General features: G+C 40.8%; 1 protein-coding gene across 1 annotated transcript; it reads right to left on the bottom strand.

The window, feature by feature from the left end:
- Positions 1 to 2,486: 2,486 nt before the first annotated feature.
- LOC127314202 (pectinesterase inhibitor 28) lies at positions 2,487 to 3,494 on the bottom strand. Its single transcript, XM_051344658.1, has one exon. It carries the CDS (start codon positions 3,374 to 3,376, stop codon positions 2,729 to 2,731), a length of 648 nt encoding a protein of 215 aa, XP_051200618.1. The 5' UTR covers positions 3,377 to 3,494; the 3' UTR covers positions 2,487 to 2,728.
- Positions 3,495 to 21,673: the final 18,179 nt, after the last annotated feature.

The following is a 21,673-nucleotide window of genomic DNA, read 5'->3' as shown; positions in this document are numbered from 1 at the left end:
CTCCATGCACTTTCAACAGTCCCAAAGTATTTTGCTTTAGCTATGACTTTGCTAACTCTTCTTTAGTTGTTTGTGACAAATAAAGATTAAAAATTACTATGTACATGAAAAGAGTTGCAAAGTTTATCATGTATATCGTAGTGGAGTTACCAAGGACACGGTAGAGTAGAATTACCAAGGACAAGAGAGTTGGGCTTGATACACTCATGTACAATTTGAGGAGATATATAATTATAATGGAGGCGATACAAAAAAAAACTGAAAAAATCATCACTATAATTTTGGTGTGTTTTTTGGAGACTGCTCGACTTCATGGGGTTTCGATATGATTTTCCAGTCATTAACTCCATGTGAGAATACCTAGTTAGATAGTATAAAACAAGTTCATTTTAGATTGAAAATTCCTGATGCTATTATGAAATCAATGGACCAAATTGATTACTTAGTTAAAATAGAGCAATGTATCATAAACAAGTGCAAGGGTGCTATTATAAAGCCAAGGAAAAAATCTAAAAAAAGATTAGAATTTGTGTTCGAAGTTAAAAATTACAACCCAGGATACACTAGTTTTATCATGATGCAGTTTCGGTCATCTTTCGAACCAAAGTAAAAGGCACTTAAGTTTATCAGATTCAAACTTACGTGCTGAAACCAATGTCCGAACATCCCACTTAAGATAAGAGCCCAACCCACTTCCTTTTTTAGGACTCTATTTTGCAACGACTGAGGCATCAAAATCTTTAGCAGACCTTTCTTCCCATCTCGACCTGTATCACTTTACTTTTAGATTGGCAAACTAATACTTCACAGAAGCACATATCTTTTCAATGGTGGAAGAAAAAATAGTAGAGGGATGAAAATTTGTACTCAACTTTTGTACATTTTAGAAACCATTCTTTTCATGTTATGGTACTAACGTATATAATTTTATATTATTATTTTTTATGCAATTAACCACATACAAAAATTGCTAAATGTTAGCAATTAATGTTCTTAATTGTACAATTCTAATTTACATATTGAAATAAATTGTTCCATCCTTAATTTAAACTATATTTTATAAGAAGTTCGTTCTTGATTGAGCATAAAATATATAATGTATGTATATGTATTCATGGTGAAGCTCTCTAAAGGGCACCACCTAACAAGTACTATATATAATACCAATAACTAGTATATGAATAGGTAAAAGATATTTATTGAAACTACGAGAGCACAATTTTCTTGGATATTGAAATTGGGTAAGCTTTATTATTAATGGCTTTGTTTAAGGTGATCAAGTAAGTACCATAGTTCAGAAAAAATGAAATCATGTACTACCGTATCGTTTTAATCTTTTATTTATTATTAATACTTTGTAAATATTTGTCAAACTAAGAATTTGTAAGAACTAGTTGTGTGCATCTTCAAATGCACGGGTTTGGAGGTTCTTCCGTTAAATAGAAAAATCTGTACACTTCTTCTTTAAGAGCAACCACGTATTTTTGATTAATAGAAAATCAAGTTACATGAACAAATAAATATGGAAAGTAAAAAAAAAACAGGAGAAAACAGTTCTCCTGAAAACTTTGCAAAACGAATTCTAAAGGACAGAAAAATATCATCCATAGAGTTCCCTACACTCGCCGAAACCAGCTGCCGCTGCCAAAGTCCAACGCCGCTTACATGCACGTTGGAAGAAACACTGAGCCTCTACCATTGCCAAATCAAAAAAAAAAAGCACCATCGCCAACGAGATTGTGTGAGTCGATGAACATGCCCGCTGCAAACAACGAGGCAAAAATTGTTGTGGCGCGTCGACGGGGGATATTCCTGTGCTGTCTTGGACCAAGATCCACCCCATCCCATCGACGAGTGAGGGAATAACGATAGATCCATCGTCTTCGGGCCAACATCCTCGCTTCAGATCATCCACCTTGCCCAGGCCCCTAGCGCCGCCGTGGATAACGATCAACGCAGGGGACACGTGGAGAAACTAGTCCCACCAAATCTGTCAATCTGAAGGATGGACAAGCACACGATGCCATCAACCCGGAGACGTCGTTGTGAAGATCGACGCTGGTGTGGGAGTAGAGTTGAGGCAGATTTATTTACCCGGTTGTCGCTCCCACCACCCAACGACACACCCCATTAGAGAAACACTAAACCTGAAAACTACTAGTAGACCATAACGGAGGAACGCCCCCCCCCCCCCCCCCCTCCTTCATGTGTTGCCGGAGCAGCAAGCGAGTACTCACGTCGGTGGAGATCTGGGGAGGGAGAGGTGTCGCCGCATGTCTCGTGTTTCGTGAAACGAAGGGGCGGCTGCGAAGGTTTTAGAAATACGATTTTTGATGTTTGCGGTGGACACTTTTAAGTACTTCAAACTTGAACTAATTGATGCATAATTTTAGGTGAATGGGATGTTCGAAAATATTAGACATCTAATTAATTTGAATAGTGAAAAATACTCCATATGGGTATTGTATACCTTTTAGAACCAAATATTTAACTTCCCAAATAACGTGATCAAGTAAGTATACCATATAGTTCAACAAATATCTGTAACCCGGCCTTTAGTACTACTAGTAGAAACATAAGCAGACTTAGTAGTTAGTACGTGTCATTACACGTACGCTACAGTAATTACAACTACACGTACATACGGTCACATCCATAATTTATACGTACGCACGCTTGTGCGTAGCACGTATTGGTCATAGTATACTGTTTCGTAGCTTTTGTTCAGCTAGGTGGCGCTGAGGAGGGAGATGATGTCGAGCGCGACGGAGCATAGCTGATTGAGCGCCTCCTCCCTGGCCGCGAGCTCCGCGGGGTACGCCCCGGGCCTCTGCCGCCGGAACAGCACCTTGCACACCTGCGGGTACTCGGCGGCGGCGCTGACGTGCACGGCGGCGTAGTCGTAGTCCTGCTGCGCGATGGAGACCTTGGCGGCGGCCAGCGCGTCCCGGGCCTGGCCGTACTTGACTGCGCACGTGCGGAGCAGAGCCTGCACGGTGCCGTCGACGGCGGCGCCGCCCTGCGCGGTCACGTTGGAGCCGAGGGCGGCGGCTGAGGCCGAGGCGTTGGAGGCGGCGGCGGAGACGGCGATGGCCGAGAGGCCGCGGACGTCGGCGGTGGCGCTGGAGGGGTCCGCGGCGAGGGAGGACACGCAGAGGTCGTAGTAGGCGGTGGAGTTGCAGGTGGTGCGGACCAGCGCCGCGGCCACCGGGGCGACTGGGGCGGGCGGTGGTGGTGACGGCGGAGAGTGCTTGGCGTGGCTGCCGTGGCCGTGGTGCGAGGATGGGCCTGAGCGGGAGGCGAGGGTGCTGGGCGCGAGGAGGGAGACGACGAGGAGCATGAGGGTGGCGGTGGTGATAGCCATTGTTGGCGCCATTAGCTGGAACTTGCTGCGAATACTAGGTAATTTCTTGCTCTGAGCTATCTAGCTGTGGCTCTGTGGAGGAGGAGATGCTTTCTTGTAGTGGCTGTCTATGGAGAGTGAAGAGCTCTGAGCGTGTGGTGTTTGTGCTGCGTTGATGTGGTTTTATAGGAGGAGAGCTGGCCAGTCTAGTCCATACTCCATACACGGCTGCCAAAATTGACTCCTGTAATCAGCCAAATTAAGTTGGTTGTCAAGTGGAGCAGTCCACACCGTGTGCCATACATATGCTTCTTCCATTTTTTATATGTGGCCGTTGTTGTTTCTTCTGTTTAACAAACCTCCTCAGGTGGGTAGATTGATGCTGCAGTTCACAAAGGAAGAAAATATTATACTAAACGGGCCAAAACATGAAGTTGCTGTTTCTCATGACTTGTCTCTAGAATTGTTGAACCTTTACAAATTATACACAGAGTCTGCCCTGTTCAATCTTCTTCTCACTGTGACTCCTAAGTTGACCTGATTATACTAGCATGTAATTAGAAAAAGTAATTGTCAAGTGAATATTTCAGACCCTACGTAATGTCCAAAATGACAATTAGAAAAGACTTAGTGTAGAAAATTTTAGCTGAGTGCAAGTGGTTAGGCTGGAGTATCTAAGGCAAAATCTAGTCATACCTACTCCACCATATATTCCTCCCAAGCAATGTACTCCCTCCATCCAATAAATGATGTTTTAGGTTTTTCTAAATTTTGGTGTACCTACATTTAAATTTAAACGAAGTTAAGGCATCTTGTATAGGACGGAGGGAGTACAAGAGATGCAAATTTTACTGTGGATAGCTATGTCACCACTTGTTTAGTCTATGTGAGACGTATTAGTGTTCAAAAAATGTGAGATGTATTCAACTTCTTTATTGTTACAGGAAAGAAAAATATGAGTAGGCCAAAGTAAAGATTCTTAATTTAAAGGAGGACCCTGGGCAAAAGATAATATTACTAGCTAGGAGTAGATACTACTAAGATATGGTCACATGTTGTTTTCTCTTATATATATTGCAGTGCACTAACAGACCATCTGATGACATTGGCCCGTTTTGGTAGCAACGGGTTAATTTAATTTGGTCTCGACAAGTAGAAATTGATGACATTGTGCACTAGCAAGAAAAGTACTTGCCGTCGGCACCTTTGTTAATTATATTTTTCTGCTATTTTCTAATTAAGTCATATGCATGGAAAATGTTTTTGGCTCCTAAGATCCAGTGATCCCTTTGTTTCAAAAATTAAAATCATATTATAGGTTTTAAAAAAGAACGAAAAATATGGAGATATTCAATGATGTAGCCTACAATCATGCAAAAATTCAATGTGAAATTCTTTGTATTGTGGGCTACATAAAAATGATAAAATCTGATAAAATTTGGGGATTTAAAAATATGCATACTCGTATCCACATGTTTGTTAGTTTGGTGTATCTCAGAACAAAATGTATTTGAAATTTATATTTTCACATTTGTGGAATAAATCAGTATATAGATCCGGATGATTTTTCAAACAAAAAAAAAGGCACCGCGACACTCAGAAATGCACGTTTCTTGGGTGTGGTTGCGCCCGAGCTAGCCTGATAGCACGTTCATGCATGTAAGTGCTCACTCCATGACAAACGTACTTAATTCCGTATGTAACATCTCTAGGGTTCAATCTAGGACAAGTATGGCTTTTGCTCCCGTGTCCCCCTCTAAACTTTGTTCTATTTAGATGGCTAGGATCTGTTGATATCCCTTTGTGGATTGACTTAATGTGTGTGTTTGGTTCATAGGCAAACATGTACGAGATGTGGTGGGATTAACACATCAGTTAATATGTAATTAACTTAACGATTAATAGAAAAAGATAAAAATGCCATTAACACATCAGTTAATATGTAATTAACGGGTCCTTTTCCCTTCGTGGCGGAAGCCGGACCTAGCGGGGCCGCCGCCTACCTGTGCCTAGCAAGGTCACCGCCCGCACGTATTTAGTGAGGTCATTTCTGTCGACTTGGGTGTCGCGCAGACGTAGCAAGCTCGCTGCTCACCACGCCATGGAGGCCGCCGCCGCCAAGTTAGGGAGCCACGTTGAAAATCAAGCCTACCGCTCACCACGCCCAGGAGGCCACCGATGCCGAGCTGGGGAGCCACGCGGAAAAGCAAGCCCACCGCTCGCTCCGACATGGTGGCTGCCGCCGCCGAGCTGGGGAGCCACACATACAACGGCGGCAGGTGCCGGAGTCGCGTCGACGACCATGGATTTTCAGGCGGCTAGTGAGATTAGACATGAAATTCAATGATCATATGGTCCAGCCTTTCTTAGAAATATTTGGCTTTTGGGATGAGATCATCCATATTTTCCAGTCACGAACCAAACACATGTTTACCCCTTCAAGTTTGGTTGGGAGGGGGGGGGGGGGGGGGGCATTGAAGCACGCCCAGACAAGTATATCAGCTCTATCGTAAAACATGTAATTTCTCTAATTGGGTTGTGTGGATCTATGTTATGCGGAGATAGTTAGTGTAACTCTTTTGGCTGCATTTTCGTTTTGGTGCGAACTATTGAGTTTACCTCTTATTGAAAAACTATGAATCATCTAATGTGTATACTCCCTCTAAGCTTTGGGTTTAGTTTAAAGTCAAACTTTGTAATTTAACCAGATGTATAGGAAAAACATCAGTATCGACCAATGTGAAAAAAAAATGATTTTAACAATGCAAGCTTATATTATAAGTGCTTGTATGTTTCCTTATATATTTGATTAAGTTTTACTAAATTTGGCTCAGACTAAACCTAGAAGGCAGGATAGTTATGATGGAGGGAGTAGTACTGCACTACTGCTGCCCAACTGTCCATTAGATAGAGGAGTACACAAACTCAGAATCCGTAACAATTAGATTTTGCTAACTTTGGCTACTAATTAATCCATGAAATCATTTGGGTTAATTAAATTTGTCGATGGAAAGTAAAGCATAGCTCATTTGGCTGGAGCAGAGGAATAGAGGATGTACAACCCTACCATCCTGCCACTTGTGTTTAAACCCTTCAAATTCTCTTTAGGTGACAAATTCTCTCACATATATATACTCCATATAACATCCTAATATCTATAACTTTTTGCTAACCTATCCATATCACAAGGGCTAAAGTTGAGTGCTGAATACTGTATCAAAACCCTAAAATGCGCTTTATCGTTGAGAGAGTATCATCTGTGTGGCTAGCTTGACTTGACACGCGAGAAAGGTGGATGACTGATCGAGTTAGTGGATTCGGAACTCCTTTGTGCAGCTATACATGTAGGCGTGTTGACTGTAGGCAGAGGGAACCCCAGCTGGTTTCCTGTCTGCTTCTCTTCACCCAATCAGCCACTAGACAAGCAAGAGTGCTTGACTATTGCATACAAAAAGGAGGTTTGGCAGTTGGCAGAATCCGGCAGGGTTCCTCAAAGCAAAACCCTACGTCAACGGGACACGGCGAAGTGTACGCCGTACGATCCAGTCCGAGCTCGACCACGCGTATCCGAGGCTTCGAGCTCTTTCTCGAAGCTCTGCTGCTACGAAGATGTAACTTGGCAACGCATATCAAGTGTAGGGGGAGTATTAATTGGCTATTGCTCCGGTGTCCCCCTCTAAACTTTGTTCTATTTACGATCTGCTGATACCCCTTCGTGGGTTGACTTAACATGTGTGTTTGGTTCATGGTCAAACATGTACAGGATGAGATGGGATAAAATATGTTTAATTAATTATTAATAGAACAAGATAAATATGCCATTAACACACCGGTTAGTATGTAATTAACGAGTCCTTTTCCCTTTGTAGTGGTGGAGGCCGGACCTAGCGGGCGGCCGCCTACCCGTGCCTAGCAAGATCACTACCCGCATATATTTAGCGAGGCCGTTTCTGTCGACTGGGTGTGGCGCGGACGTAGCAAACTCGTTGCTCGCCACGCCATGGAGGCTGCCGCCGCCGAGCTAGGGAGCCACGTTGAAAATCAAGCCCGCCGCTTACCGCGCCCTGGAGGCCGCCGATGTCGAGCTGGGGAGCCACGTGGAAAAGCAAGCCCACCGCTCGCCGTGACATGGTGGCCGCCGCTGAGCTGGGGAGCCACACATACGGCAGTGGCAGGTGTCGGAGTCGCGTCGACGGCCATGGATTCTCAGGCGGCTAGTGAGATTAGTCATGAAATTCACTGATCATATGGTCCAGCCTTTCTCAGAAATATTCGACTTTTGGAATGGGATCATCCATATTTTCTGGTCACGAACCAAACACACGTTTACCACCTGAACGCCGTTCACCAAGGGGGGGACACCGGAGCACAGCCCGTATTAATTAGGCTAGGTTAACTTTAGAAGTGCACGGTACTAAGTAACTCTTCGAACATTTACACCAGCTGGCTAATTGCATACATGCTTTGGTAGTCTCGAGCACATTCTACACATATATTAGACATCTTTTGGTTCCATTTCATGCCTAACCACCGTCCATGTATTACATGTTCGAAAATATTTTGTAGGTGGACAGTGGACTTGGTTATGTACTTATGTTGATTTATTTAGGCGACCGAAGAGTACTCAGACGATACACCTCGACTTCGTACCTCCGTTATCTAGACATATTTTAATGTGTACATATATTCGTATCTATACAAAACCGTGTCACTCAATTTGGAGTTGGAGGGCAATTTTCTCATTTTTCTTTCGAATAAAAAAAATACTCATTTGTACTCTCTCCGGTACAAATTAAGAGAAGTTATAATTTTATTCTTAATCAAATATTTATCTATAGCAACAAATTTATTTCATTAGAATAATTTCACTTTTTTACCTTCGTTGTGATATTATGACATTTATTTATTTATTTGCGTATATTTATGACATTGTGACATATCGCGTTTTACTCTGTAGTTTATCCAAACTAAAAAGCTAGATGCACCTGGTAATTTGGTATCCTCGGCGGATCCACCATCCTTCCAGTTTGCGTGGTCTCCCGAGCTTGCCAGCATCGCGCCGCCTTGTATCTCATGATTTTCTATACAGTTTGTTCAAATAAAATAGCATTGTACTCATGTTAGCCCATGCTTCTCGAAGTTTCTGGGTCCACCACTACTTGTTATGACAACATGATGGATGATTAGGCAGACAACTCATATGTATACTTGTAAAAGAAACACCATTTTGTTCCAATCTTAGATTTATATAAAATTTGTGAATTTCTACTAAATCGTGTCTTTTGCGTTGCATATGGACATAAGTTACCCCACCTGCCTTACAACCCTAACAAACAATAAGTTACCATCCCGGTCAACTACAACGTCCTCTCAGCACATGGATCCTTTTCTAGTATGTGAAGCTAATAAAATTTAAGAAGTGAGTCTACCTCATTTGGTTAGGAATGGTACAAACCCAGCAATCCAGGTTCAACTCTTTACAGACGCATATTTGGGTTCTTATTGTTTCAAAATAAAAATCTATAGGAACTTCCCTTTGCGCAATCCCTTGAAAAAAGCTACTCCCTCCGTCCCAAAATATAAGGCGTCTAAGGACTGGTCAAAAGTCAAACTTTATTAATTTTGACCAAATATTTAGAAAAATATATTTACATCTACAATGTCTAATGGACATATTAAGAAAATATATTTTATGGTGAATCTATTCATGTTGATTCAGTACCGTAAATGTTTATATTTTTGTATATAAACCTGGTCAAACTTAAAAAATGTTGACTTTTGACTAATCCTTAGACGCCTTATATTTTGGGACGGAGGGAGTAATAAAAATGGGTTAAAAACTCATCACGGGGTCACAAGTAAGGGAAACAATGACGAGGCTTTTAAAGTGATGTAAATGCTGTGACACGATCCTAACTAGAGAATAAAAATGGAATTACTCCTTTTGAAAACACATTATGTTTTTTGAAGGATTAGAAACACGTTTTCACTATTACAAAGCATACAAAATACTTTCAAATAGGAGCATATTACCATCATATAATGATAGCATTATGCACAAGTAAGTAAATGTACTACATATCCACTAGTTGAAAAATGTACTACATATGTACTAGTTGGTTTAGGCTTTACAAGCAAACCATCGAAAGCCAACAAGGAATACAATCCCATTCAACAAGCTATTGACCAAACTGAAAAAAATCCAATGGTATTTGGCGAGCATGGGTCACCTTGTTCTCTTAACCTAGACTTCTTGGTTGGTTTGAATCGTGTTATGTTCTTGGCTTCAGTCTAGTTGTTGGTCATGTGGTAGCTCTTGTTTAGATTGGGTTTCAGAACTTGAGCCCGGTTGTATCTTGGTCGTGTTGTTTTTGTGAGTCTTTGTTGTATTCCAGGGTGATGTACTCTGGCCTTCTTTGGACTCCTTCTTTTCTTAATATATCCCATGCAGTCTCATGTGTGTTTTATAAAAAACTGTTGTTCAAGTTGCTGGCGAAAGTGTATGCTTCTAGGCTTAATTACCCTAGTAGCGCACCGGATTAATTGTGACCCCGAACTAGACAATGTTTACATAAGGATGGTGCATTCACGAGGGGGATCTGGCTCTCCATGAGATCATCATCCATGAGTTTAAATTCAATTACTACTCAGCGATCCCGCTGAAGATGGATTTCGGGAAAGCCTATGGTAGGGGTTGATTGGGAATTTCTCTATGAGGTATCACACTATAAAGGGTTTGAGACAATGAATTCATCCATAGTATCATGCAGCTGGTCATTGGCGTCTAGAGTGCTATTGCTATTAATGGATAAATAGTACCCTATTTTCTCAACAAGAGAGAGGGGTTCGACATGGTGACCAAATATCACCCCTTTTTGATCTTTGTTGTTGATGTTCTGGATGCGACCTTGTGAAATGCCAAGCTAGCTGGTCACATTGCTGGGATGGTTGATCAGTGATCCCTGGATGAGTTACCCACCTCCAATATGTTGATGATATGATGATCATGATTAGGAGCGATAACCTAGCCCCAATGAACCTGAATTCATCTTTAAATTTTTGGAGCTATATATTGTAAGGGTTGAAAATCAAGTACCATAAGAGTGAGATCACACTAATAGGAGCAGCGACTCGTGAGAAAACCATGGTAGCTAACTTATTCAACTTCGAGGAAGGCTCCTTCCCCTTCACTTGGGTTTCAGTTTGAGTGATGTGAAGCTCACTATTGCAAACTTGGAACAAGTGGTGGACAAAGTGGGCAAGAGAGTGGGGTCCTGGCAAGGCCGGTTCATGTTCTCGGCAGTGTGGCTGGTGATCACCGATGCTTGCCTTTCCAACTTACCTTTGTTTACCATGGGCCTGTTTCTACTAGCATATGGAGCCCACGAGGATTTTGATAAGCACATAAGTAAATTTTTTTGGGAAGGCCAAGAAAATAAGCATAAGCATCATATGGTTAGCTCGAAACATATATGTAAACCTTGAGACCAGGGTGGTCAAGATGCCGAACATTGATCTCATGTCAAATGGATCTTGCGCTTCTTTACTGATTAGGACGAGATACCTTTATGGGCCGGACTAATTAGAGCCAAATACTCTGGTGTTGATGATATTGTTGGAGATATGCTCAAGAGGCAATAATAAAATGGTTATTATAATATAGCTTTGTGTTTATGATAATGTTTGCATACCATGCTATAATTGTATTAACCGAAACATTGATACATGTGTGTTACGTGAACAACAAGGAGTCCCTAGTAAGCCTCTTGTATAACTAGATTGTTGATTAATAGATGATCATAGTTTCATGATCATGAACATTGGATGTTATTAATAACAAGGTTATGTCATTATATGAATGATGTAATGGACACACCCAATTAAGCGTAGCATAAGATCACGTCATTAAGTTCATTTGCTATAAGCTTTCGATACATAGTTACCTAGTCCTTCGACCATGAGATCATGTAAATCACTTATGCTGGAAGGGTACTTTGATTACATCAAACGCCACTGCGTAAATGGGTGGTTATAAAGGTGGGATTAGGTATTCGAAAAGTATGAGTTGAGGCATATGGATCAACAGTGGGATTTGTCCATCCCGATGACGGATAGATATACTCTGGACCCTCTCGGTGGAATATCGTCTAATTAGCTTGCAAGCATATGAATGGTTCATAAGAGACCACATACCACGGTACGAGTAAAAGAGTACTTGTCATGAGACGAGGTTGAACAAGGTATAGAGATACCGATGATCAAACCTCGGACACGTAAAATATCGCATGACAAAGGGAATCGGTATCATATGTGAATGGTTCAATCGATCACTAAAGTCATCGTTGAATATGTGGGAGCCATTATGGATCTCCAGATCCCGCTATTGGTTATTGGTCGGAGAGAAGTCTCAACCATGTTTGCATAGTTCGCGAACCGTAGGGTGACACACTTAAGGTTTGATGTCGTTTAAGTAGATATGGAATATGGAATGGAGTTCGAAGTTTTGTTTGGAGTCTCGGATGGGATCCAAGACATCACGAGGAGTTCCGGAATGGTCCGGAGAATAAGTTTCATATATAGGAAGTCACTTTCCAAGTTTGGAAAATGATCCGGTGAATTTATGGAAGGTGGTTTCTAGAATTATCCGGAATAAATCACTATGGAAGGAGGAGTCCCGAAGGGACTCCACAAACCCTAACCAGCCAACCAAGTGGGACGGTGGAGTGCATGGTGGACTCCACCTCCTTGACCGGCCAAGTAAAGGGGGGAAGGGGAGAGTCCCTGTCCCTCTAGGTTTCATCCATAAGGCAGTTTTTCTGTTGGGGTCTTATTCGAAGACTTTGGGCAAACCCTTGGGGTTCCACCTATATAATGAGGAGGAGAGGGAGGGGACTGCCCATGGCTTGGCCGCACCACCTAGGGCATCCAAGGGCCGGCGCCCAAGTGCCCCTCGCCTCTCCCCAAACCCTAGCCTCTCCTCCTCCACATAATACTCCCGCAGCGCATAGGCGAAGCCCTGCCGGAGTTCTCCACCACCACCACCACCACGCCGTCGTGCTGCCGGGATTCCGAGGAGCATCTACTATTTCAGCTGTCCGCTGGAACGGGGAGGAGGACGTCGTCTTCATCAACACCGAACGTGTGACCGAGTACGGAGGTGCTGCCCGTTTGTGGCACCGTCAAGATCTTCTACGCGCTTTTGCAAGCGACAAGTGATCATCTTCTGCAACAACGAGATCTAATCTCGTAGGCTTTGGAAATCTTCAAGGGTTAGTCTCGTGGTCCCCTCGTTCTACCGTCTTCTAGATTAGATCTTGGCTTGTGTTTCGTTCTTGCGGTAGGAAATTTTTTGTTTTCTATGCTACGAATCCCATCAGTGGTATCAGAGGAAGGTCTATGTATAGATTGGTTGCACGAGTAGAACACAATTGTTTTGTGGGCGTTGATGCTTTGTTGTCTTTAGTTCGTGTACTTTGCATCTTTGTGGCATAGTGGGATGAAGCGGCTCGGGCTAACTTTACATGACCGCGATCATGAGATTTGCTCCATGCTCGACATGCAACTTGTATTGCATAAGTGGCTTTGCGGGTGTCTGTCTCTTCCACTATAGTGAAGATTCAATTTACTCTTTCTATTGACAACATTAGTATCACCGTTGTGGTTCATGTTCGTAGGTAGATTGGATCTTACTCGAAAACCCTAAACCACGTAAAATATGCAAACCAAATTAGAGGCGTCTAACTTGTTTTTGCAGGGTTTGGTGATGTGATATGGCCATGATGTGATGATGAATATGTATGAGATGATCAATATTGTATTGTGGCAACCGGCAGGAGCCTTATGGTTGTCTTTAAATTTCGTGTTGCTACATGAGGTGAACAACCATGAAGATGGCGCCATGGACATTGATGCTACGCCAATGATGATGGAGATCATGCCCGTTGATGATGGAGATCATGTCCGTGCTTTGGAGATGAAGATCAAAGGCGCAAAGACTAAAGGGCCATATCATATCACATATGAATTGCATGTGATGTTAATCCTTTATGCATCTTATTTTGCTTAGAACGCGACGGTAGCATTATAAGATGATCCCTCACATTAATATCAAGATAATAAAGTGTTCTCCCCTCGTATGCATCGTTGCAACAGTTCGTCGTTTCGAAGCATCTCGTGATGAGCGGATGTGATAGACTCTACGTTCACATACAATGTGTGTAAGCCATGTTTGCACACGCGGAATACTTGGGTTTGCTTGACGAGCCTAGCATGTACAGACATGGCCTCGGGACAACGGAAACCGAAAGGTTGAACACGAGTCATATGGATGATATGATCAACATGTTGATGTTCACCATTGAAGCTACATCATCTCACGTGATGATCGGTTTTGGTGTAGTGGATTTGGATTGTGTACCACTTAACAACTATGAGGGATGTTGTATTAAGTGGGAGTTCATTAGTAATTAGATTAAAACATGAACTAATTATCATCAATATAGTCTGAGTAGTATTTTGAATTTTTTGTAGTATTGGCATCCGTTTTCTACCATGCGCTAGTCTTGTAATTGAGATAGAAATACTGTTAAAATCTGACAAGAAACTTTACCGACGGGTACCGTATTGTTAAAGAATCAAGAAATGATTAAGTCCTATTGCAAACTTTTAGTAAACCTCACTTTGTTGATTCAAAGAACAATGGTTTCAATTAGTACCTAAAGTCATCTTGTCTCCGTGAAACTTAAAGTTCAAATCTGTTTGAAAAATAAGGAGCTAGAAATTTTTATTTTCAGAAATAAGCAAGGTATAAGATATATGTGATATCTAAGACCTTATTGCAAGGTGAAAGAATATAATTTGGTGAGACTACATAAACTCATAAGTTTTATGGGAATGTACGAAGGTTGAAGACGCAAGGCGTCCCAATCCTCCAACTATTGGGGCACTAACGATATTCGCATATCCATGAAGTGATTGTCCTTAGTATGCACCGTTGCTAAGACTCGTCGTTTCAAAGCATCACGTGATAATCGGGTGTTATAGATTCTACGTGTGCATACAACGGGTGCAAGCTAGATTTGCACATGCGAATACTGAGGTTAAACTTGACGAGCCTAGCATGTACAGACATGGTCTCGGAAAGTCGTCATGATATGATGGATAAAATTATGAGTGAAATTATTCATCATATTACAAAATTACTAATAGTGAAATCTGGAACACTTGTCATATGACGATCAACTTGAAAGTAAGAACCTCAAGGTTATTGGTATTTGACCAACAAACCTAGAAGTTATTGATGTTGAAGTGTTTTTCTGAGAATGAAGAAAGCTAAAAGAGAAACTACAAAAGATATTTTGGCAGAAAGAAAGAAAAGACTAGAAAGTCTAACTCAGGTGTATATAAATGATATACATATTATGGATGTATTCCTTGTTTGGTCACATAATGAAATTCTTGGGTATTTGTACCAGATTGGTTGGTATGAGATGTCATACAATACAACGCAATACAAAAATATGATGGCCTAAGTGACTGATAAGGAATATGGTATTAATGCACGCCTGGAACAAAATAAAGTGTTATTATGTTTATCGTTGGCATTCTACCTAGCCCTTAGAATTTATAATAAAGAACTTAATAATTGTTATTTTGCTCTGATCAAATGAAAACAATGAGTTGTTCAAATTATGACATTACTCCATGTACGATGGATAAGTTATTATAAATCTTAACGGTGAAACACACATACATAACACTGACGCTAAAATACCATAAGGCAAATGATTTGAATTCCACTTAATTGTGGAATCGCAATTTAGGTCATGTTAGAGAGGAACGCATGAAGGAACTCCATGCAAATGGATTTTTGGAGTCATTTGATTTTTGAATCGTTTCGCGCTTGCAAATCTTTTCTAAAGAGAACGACTGAAATACCGTTCATAGGCCAAGAGTTGAACGGGCAACTAACTTAGTGGAAACATACATGATGATGTATGTGGTTCACTGGGCATAATTATGTGCGGGAGATTCTTCTACTTCATGAAAACTTCCAACAATGAATTGAGTATATAAATGTGGATATATTTGATAAGGAAGAAGTTTGAAACATTTGAATGGATTCAAATAAATTTCAGCATGAAGTGGAAATCATCGTAATAGAAAAGTCAAATATCTATGATTGGATCATTGGGAAAATATTTGAATTACGAGTTTTAGCGAACATCTAAGAGAGTTATGAAATTGTTCTACAACTCACATTTCTTGGAGTATCATAGTGATGATATAGTATCCGAGAGATCTATCCAAACCTTGTTGGGTTAATGATGAGATAAAAATAAAATGATGCCATTATATTTTTGTGGATTATGCTTTAGTGACTACCGCTTTTACACTAAATAGAGCATCATCATAATCCATTGAAATGACAACATACGAGTTATGGCATAGGTATAAACCCTAATAGTCCTTTCTTTAAATTTTGGTTTAAGAGTTTACAACCAAAATCGGATGAATGTCTTTGTTGGTTATCCCAAAGTATTGATTGGGAATTCTTTCCACTTTGGATACAAAGACAAAAGTGTTTGTCGATGTTTCTTATTTATTTCCAAGAAATTGTTTTCTAGCGAAGTATTTGAGTGGGAGGACAATAGAACTTGATAAGGTTTATGAACCCGAGCATAATGATCAGAGTAGCGCAGCATCGGAAATGGTTCCGGAAGCGGCCACGACGATCTTGGCTCCCATGACTACAAAGTGTTTTAGCCATGGAGATCGAAGTACATATTGAACCTTGTAGGTATGGTTTACTTTGTCATCAAATAAATGATTTGTGAACAAAGGATTGATTTTGAACAATGATAAACCAACTACAAACAAAGAAGTTATGATGGGCCCTCACTCCGTTAAAATGGCTATACGCCATGAAATCCAAGATAGATGAATACTTTTTGAAAGTAAATGGATCTATAAAATTGATGGACTTGGATGGAATATCCTTGAAGAAGCTCGACTTGTCGAAAAGTTGTTTATGACAAAGTTCAAAGAATTGACTACGATAAGATTAGATCTTCCATAGCAATGCTTATAGTCTATGTGGATTATTCTAGTAATCGCTACATATTTCTTTTATGAGATATGCTAGTAGGATGGCAAAATACATAACTTAACAGAAGTGTGTATTAAAGGTGTATACAAGATACAACTAAGAGTTTTGCTGGTCCGTGGAATACTAGATAGGTATACGAACTTCAATTGGATGAAGTGAGTATCGCGGAGTTGGAATCTTCACCGGATGAAATAGTCAAAGAGTTTTTGATTTCATCAGAAACGATGAAGAAGCTTGTATTTGCAAGAAATTAAGTGGGAGCGCTGAGATATATTTATAATACTTTATGTAGATGACATATAGTTGGTTATAAATGATGTAGTTATATACTTGATTAAAAAGGTTTCATTGAGAATTAACATCAATGAAAGGATATGAACTGAAACATATTTAGTGTCTAGATCTATGAAGATAGATTGAAACACATAATAAGTTTAAGTTAAAAGTACATAGAATGCATATTGAAGTAGTTCAATATAAAACATTAAGAAGGTGTTCTTTTCATGTGAAGGTTTTACAAGACTTGAGTGTATTTGACACTTCATGAGTAAAGACACATGACTGATTTTAGATCACGAATAATATGTACACAATCAGATGTCCTGTGCTCTAAAAGTGTTATGAGCATGTACCAGAATGATTCATGTGATGATCATTGAAAAACAATAAGAATATTCTTGAGTACTTAAGAAGAACCAAGGATATATATATATATATAATTTTGTATGGAGAAATGACAAACAAATCACTGTAAGGTGTTGCACCGATATTGGTTTGGTCACATATAAAAATGAATTTCAAATCTCAATTAGGATAAGTGTTGATTAAAAGGTAGCACGATGAGCTAGATGAAATCTATGCTAGATTTAGATGAGTTCTAAATATTGTGACGGATTCTACAAACGAAGGCAGAGTATGTCATTATTTTGACAATGACTAAGGATGTTTAAGTCGAAGAGTTCTTTGAGAACTTGGTGTAGTTCCGTTAGTGTCAGAACTTTGAAGCTATATTGTGTATGACAATATTAGTGACATATTTCAGACCGCGGAATTAAGGTTCCACCAGAGGACTGAACATATTTGATTATGCCGACTCATTTGGAAAATGAGTGATGCGTTGAGACGTAAAATGAATTGCAAAATACATACGTTTCTGAGCATGTCAGATACGTTGACTAAAACCTCTCCTGTGAGCAAAACATGATAAAGCACCGGAAGGCCAAGGTGTTATATCTTTACAAAATGTAAACTAAATTATTGACTCTAGTGCAAGTGGGAGACTGTTGGAGATATGCCCAAGAGGCAATAATAAAATGGTTATTATAATATATCTTTGTGTTTATGATAATGTTTGCATACCATGCTATAATTGTATTAACCGAAACATTGATACATATGTGTTATGTGAACAACAAGGAGTCCCTAGTAAGCCTCTTGTATAACTAGCTTGTTGATTAATAGATGATCATAGTTTCATGATCATGAACATTGGATGTTATTAATAACAAGGTTATGTCATCATATGAATGATGTAATGGACACACCCAATTAAGCGTAGCATAAGATCACGTCATTAAGTTCATTTGCTATAAGCTTTCGATACATAGTTACCTAGTCCTTCGACCATGAGATCATGTAAATCACTTAGCTGGAAGGGTACTTTGATTACATCAAATGCCACTGCGTAAATGGGTGGTTATAAAGGTGGGATTAGGTATTCGGAAAGTATGAGTTGAGGCATATGGATCAACAGTGGGATTTGTCCATCCTGATGACGGATAGATATACTCTGGATCCTCTCGGTGGAATGTCGTCTAATTAGCTTGCAAGCATATGAATGGTTCATAAGAGACCACATACCACGGTACGAGTAAAGAGTACTTGTCATGAGACGAGGTTGAACAAGGTATAGAGATACCGATGATCAAACCCCGGACAAGTAAAATATCGCGTGACAAAGGGAATCGGTATCATATGTGAATGGTTCAATCGATCACTAAAGTCATCGTTGAATATGTGGGAGCCATTATGGATCTCCAGATCCCGCTATTGGTTATTGATCGGAGAGAAGTCTCAACCATGTCTGCATAGTTCGCGAACCGTAGGGTGACACACTTAAGGTTTGATGTCGTTTAAGTAGATATGGAATATGGAATGGAGTTCGAAGTTTTGTTCGGAGTCTCGGATGGGATCCAGGACATCACGAGGAGTTCCGGAATGGTCCGGAGAATAAGATTCATATATAGGAAGTCACTTTACAAGTTTGGAAATGATCCGGTGAATTTATGGAAGGTGGTTTCTAGAATTATCCGGAATAAATCACTATGGAAGGAGGAGTCCCGGAGGGACTCCACAAACCCTAACCAGCCAACCAAGTGGGAGGGTGGAGTGCATGGTGGACTCCACCTCCTTGGCCGGCCAAGTAAAGGGGGAAGGGGAGAGTCCCTGTCCCTCTAGGTTTCGTCCATAAGGCAGTTTTTCTGTTGGGGTCTTATTCGAAGACTTTGGGCAAACCCTTGGGGTTCCACCTATATAATGAGGAGGAGAGGGAGGGGACTGCCCATGGCTTGGCCGCACCACCTAGGGCATCCAAGGGCCGGCGCCCAAGTGCCCCTCCTCTCTCCCCAAACCCTAGCATCTCCTCCTCCACATAATACTCCCGCAGCGCATAGGCGAAGCCCTGCCGGAGTTCTCCACCACCACCACCACCACGCCGTCGTGCTGCCGGGATTCCGAGGAGGATCTACTACTTCCGCTGCCCGCTGGAACGGGGAGGAGGACGTCGTCTTCATCAACACCGAACGTGTGACCGAGTACGGAGGTGCTACCCGTTTGTGGCACCGTCAAGATCTTCTACGCGCTTTTGCAAGCGGCAAGTGATCATCTTCTGCAACAACGAGATCTAATCTCGTAGGCTTTGGAAATCTTCAAGGGTTAGTCTCGTGATCCCCTCGTTGCTACCATCTTCTAGATTAGATCTTGGCTTGTGTTTCGTTCTTGCGGTAGGAACTTTTTTGTTTTCTATGCTACGAATCCCATCAGATATCTCCGTGTCGACCCCACAAGGGGATCACAATTTGGGTACACCATCCATAAAAATAAACACTACTTCAAGTTGGGAGCCAAATATCACTTGGGAAATGGCATCAACATTCGGGTTGGGATAGATTGGTGGTCTAACGATTCTCCTCCATGCGTCAGTTTTCCGCGTCTTTTTGAGACCAACAAGTACCCCAAATGCCTCGGTAAACCAACTTTTGTGAGAGGATGGTTGGAAACTTTCCCTGCGCATAAACTTTGGCCAGGAAGAGTTGAGCCAATGGCAGCAGTTGGTATCTGAGATTGATGATCGGTTGCTCTCGGAGTTGCAAGACATCGTGTCTTGGGAACTAGAGAACTCTAGCCAGGTTACCACATACTCGATGCACCATAAGTTGTGACAGTGCCAACTGTGGCTATTGCAAATGATATATGGCATGCGAAGATACTACTAAAAATCAAAATCTTTACCTGATAGTTTGCAAGAGGTCGCGTCTTCCTTCCAGCAATCAAATCTTAAAGATAAAATGACCCTCGGATGGAAAGTGTGCCATGTGTGGGTTACCAATAAACATCGATAACATATTCTTCAACTATGTGTTAGCATAAGTTGTTTGTAGTGGTGTCTGGTGTATGCCAGTGGTTTCTTGGAATCCATTTGGCTTTGCCAAGATGGCTTCTATTTTGGAGGGCTTTAGAGGGAAATCACATTTCTTTATATGGCTTTTATTTGTAGTGCAGAGTTGGGCGTTGCGCTTTGTGGCTTATTTGGAATAAGTTCACCATTGAAGCTAAATTTCAATGCCAACCAACTTATTGTATTCCAAACTTTAATCTTTGTACAACTATGATGACCAAAAAATCAAGGTCATGTTGATATTGGACGAGATGGTTCTGTTGCTTTAGAAGCTATTCTACGAGACCTACTTGCCACCACAAACTACGCCTAATCTATCTTAGTTTGTGTTGTGAGGTGTATGTGCCTTGTGCTGTCGATGGGCCTTTTTGTTAAATTTGTCCTTTCATGTGTTGGTTTGTGTGCCGTTACCCATGGGACATTATTATTTTAATCCAGCACTGTTGTGCCTTCTGCCTATTTTTTTCGGGATGATCTCTTCAATACCTTGGGTTCTTTCATCTTTTCATTTGGAATGGTACCTAATCAATTGTAACATATTAGCGGTGGTACTTCTCCAAAAATCAAATATTGACGTCAGATTTTTAGATAAGTGCAAATCTGCATGTCACTGCCTAGGTTAATATCCATCTGTAAAATTTGATTTGATAGTGCTATTTTGTTCAGATGGCCTATGAATTCGGGTGCATTTTAGCTAGCTAGGTTTCTCCACTTATTCCCCCCTTTTCCTGTATTTCTCACCCTTTTCTTCACCTTTTGCTCTTTTCTTACATTTTACGGTCCCATATTATGCGGCCATTACCAACATAGTGTGCCAAGATTTGGTGACGCTAATCATCGACTTAATTCAGTAGTGGCCATTACTGATAGATGTGATGTCTCTGTGTATATGCCACCATGAACAGCTAGCACTTCATCCGACAGTCCACTTGATGTACGCAAAAAGCAGCACTAACGCAAGAGGCACATCTATTAGCTGTTCAGATTGAGATTTAGCATATTCTTGTCACAAGAAAACTCGGTCACTGTAAATATCTTATGAACTGATTAGCCTGGAGCTACAAAAATATCTCCGGAAAACATCTTCTGCTTATATTACTTGCGTACATGATCATATTGAGATTATATGAAGCGCTCTATTCAACCCCTTTGAGTCACATGGATTTTGAAGAATTTTTGTACGATTTATAGATATTTAAGGTTTTCTACAGAAGTTGTACGGAGTATAATTTTTGCTGTAGAGAACCTCAAGAACTTTTTGTACGGCCCATTTTACCCCCTCTCCATTGCAGTATATTTATTGAGTCTAACCATTTGGAAAAAACCCATGATTAGCGAAATCTATATTTCTAATCATAGATGACTGGGCAGGACTGACTTTAAAATTATCATTTTCCTTGCCCCTGCGCTTCTAGATCCTTTCTAAAGATGGTGGGTTTCAATAATGTATGCTTAAAAATGCAATAAAGTATTTTTCTTATTTCTTCACCTTGAAGTAGGCTTTCTCCCCGCTTTATAAATAAAGCAATGCACATACAACATTTCA

The sequence above is a fragment of the Lolium perenne genome, chromosome 7 (assembly GCF_019359855.2).
Source record: "Lolium perenne isolate Kyuss_39 chromosome 7, Kyuss_2.0, whole genome shotgun sequence".
Classification (NCBI taxonomy): domain Eukaryota; kingdom Viridiplantae; phylum Streptophyta; class Magnoliopsida; order Poales; family Poaceae; genus Lolium; species Lolium perenne.
Note: the sequence above shows the minus strand (reverse complement) of the source record. Positions and strands in the feature narration are given on the sequence as shown.

Bases quoted from the DNA above. Each gene is read 5' to 3' on its own strand.
- LOC127314202 (XM_051344658.1), bottom strand. From the start codon at position 3,376: ATGGCGCCAACAATGGCTATCACCACCGCCACCCTCATGCTCCTCGTC.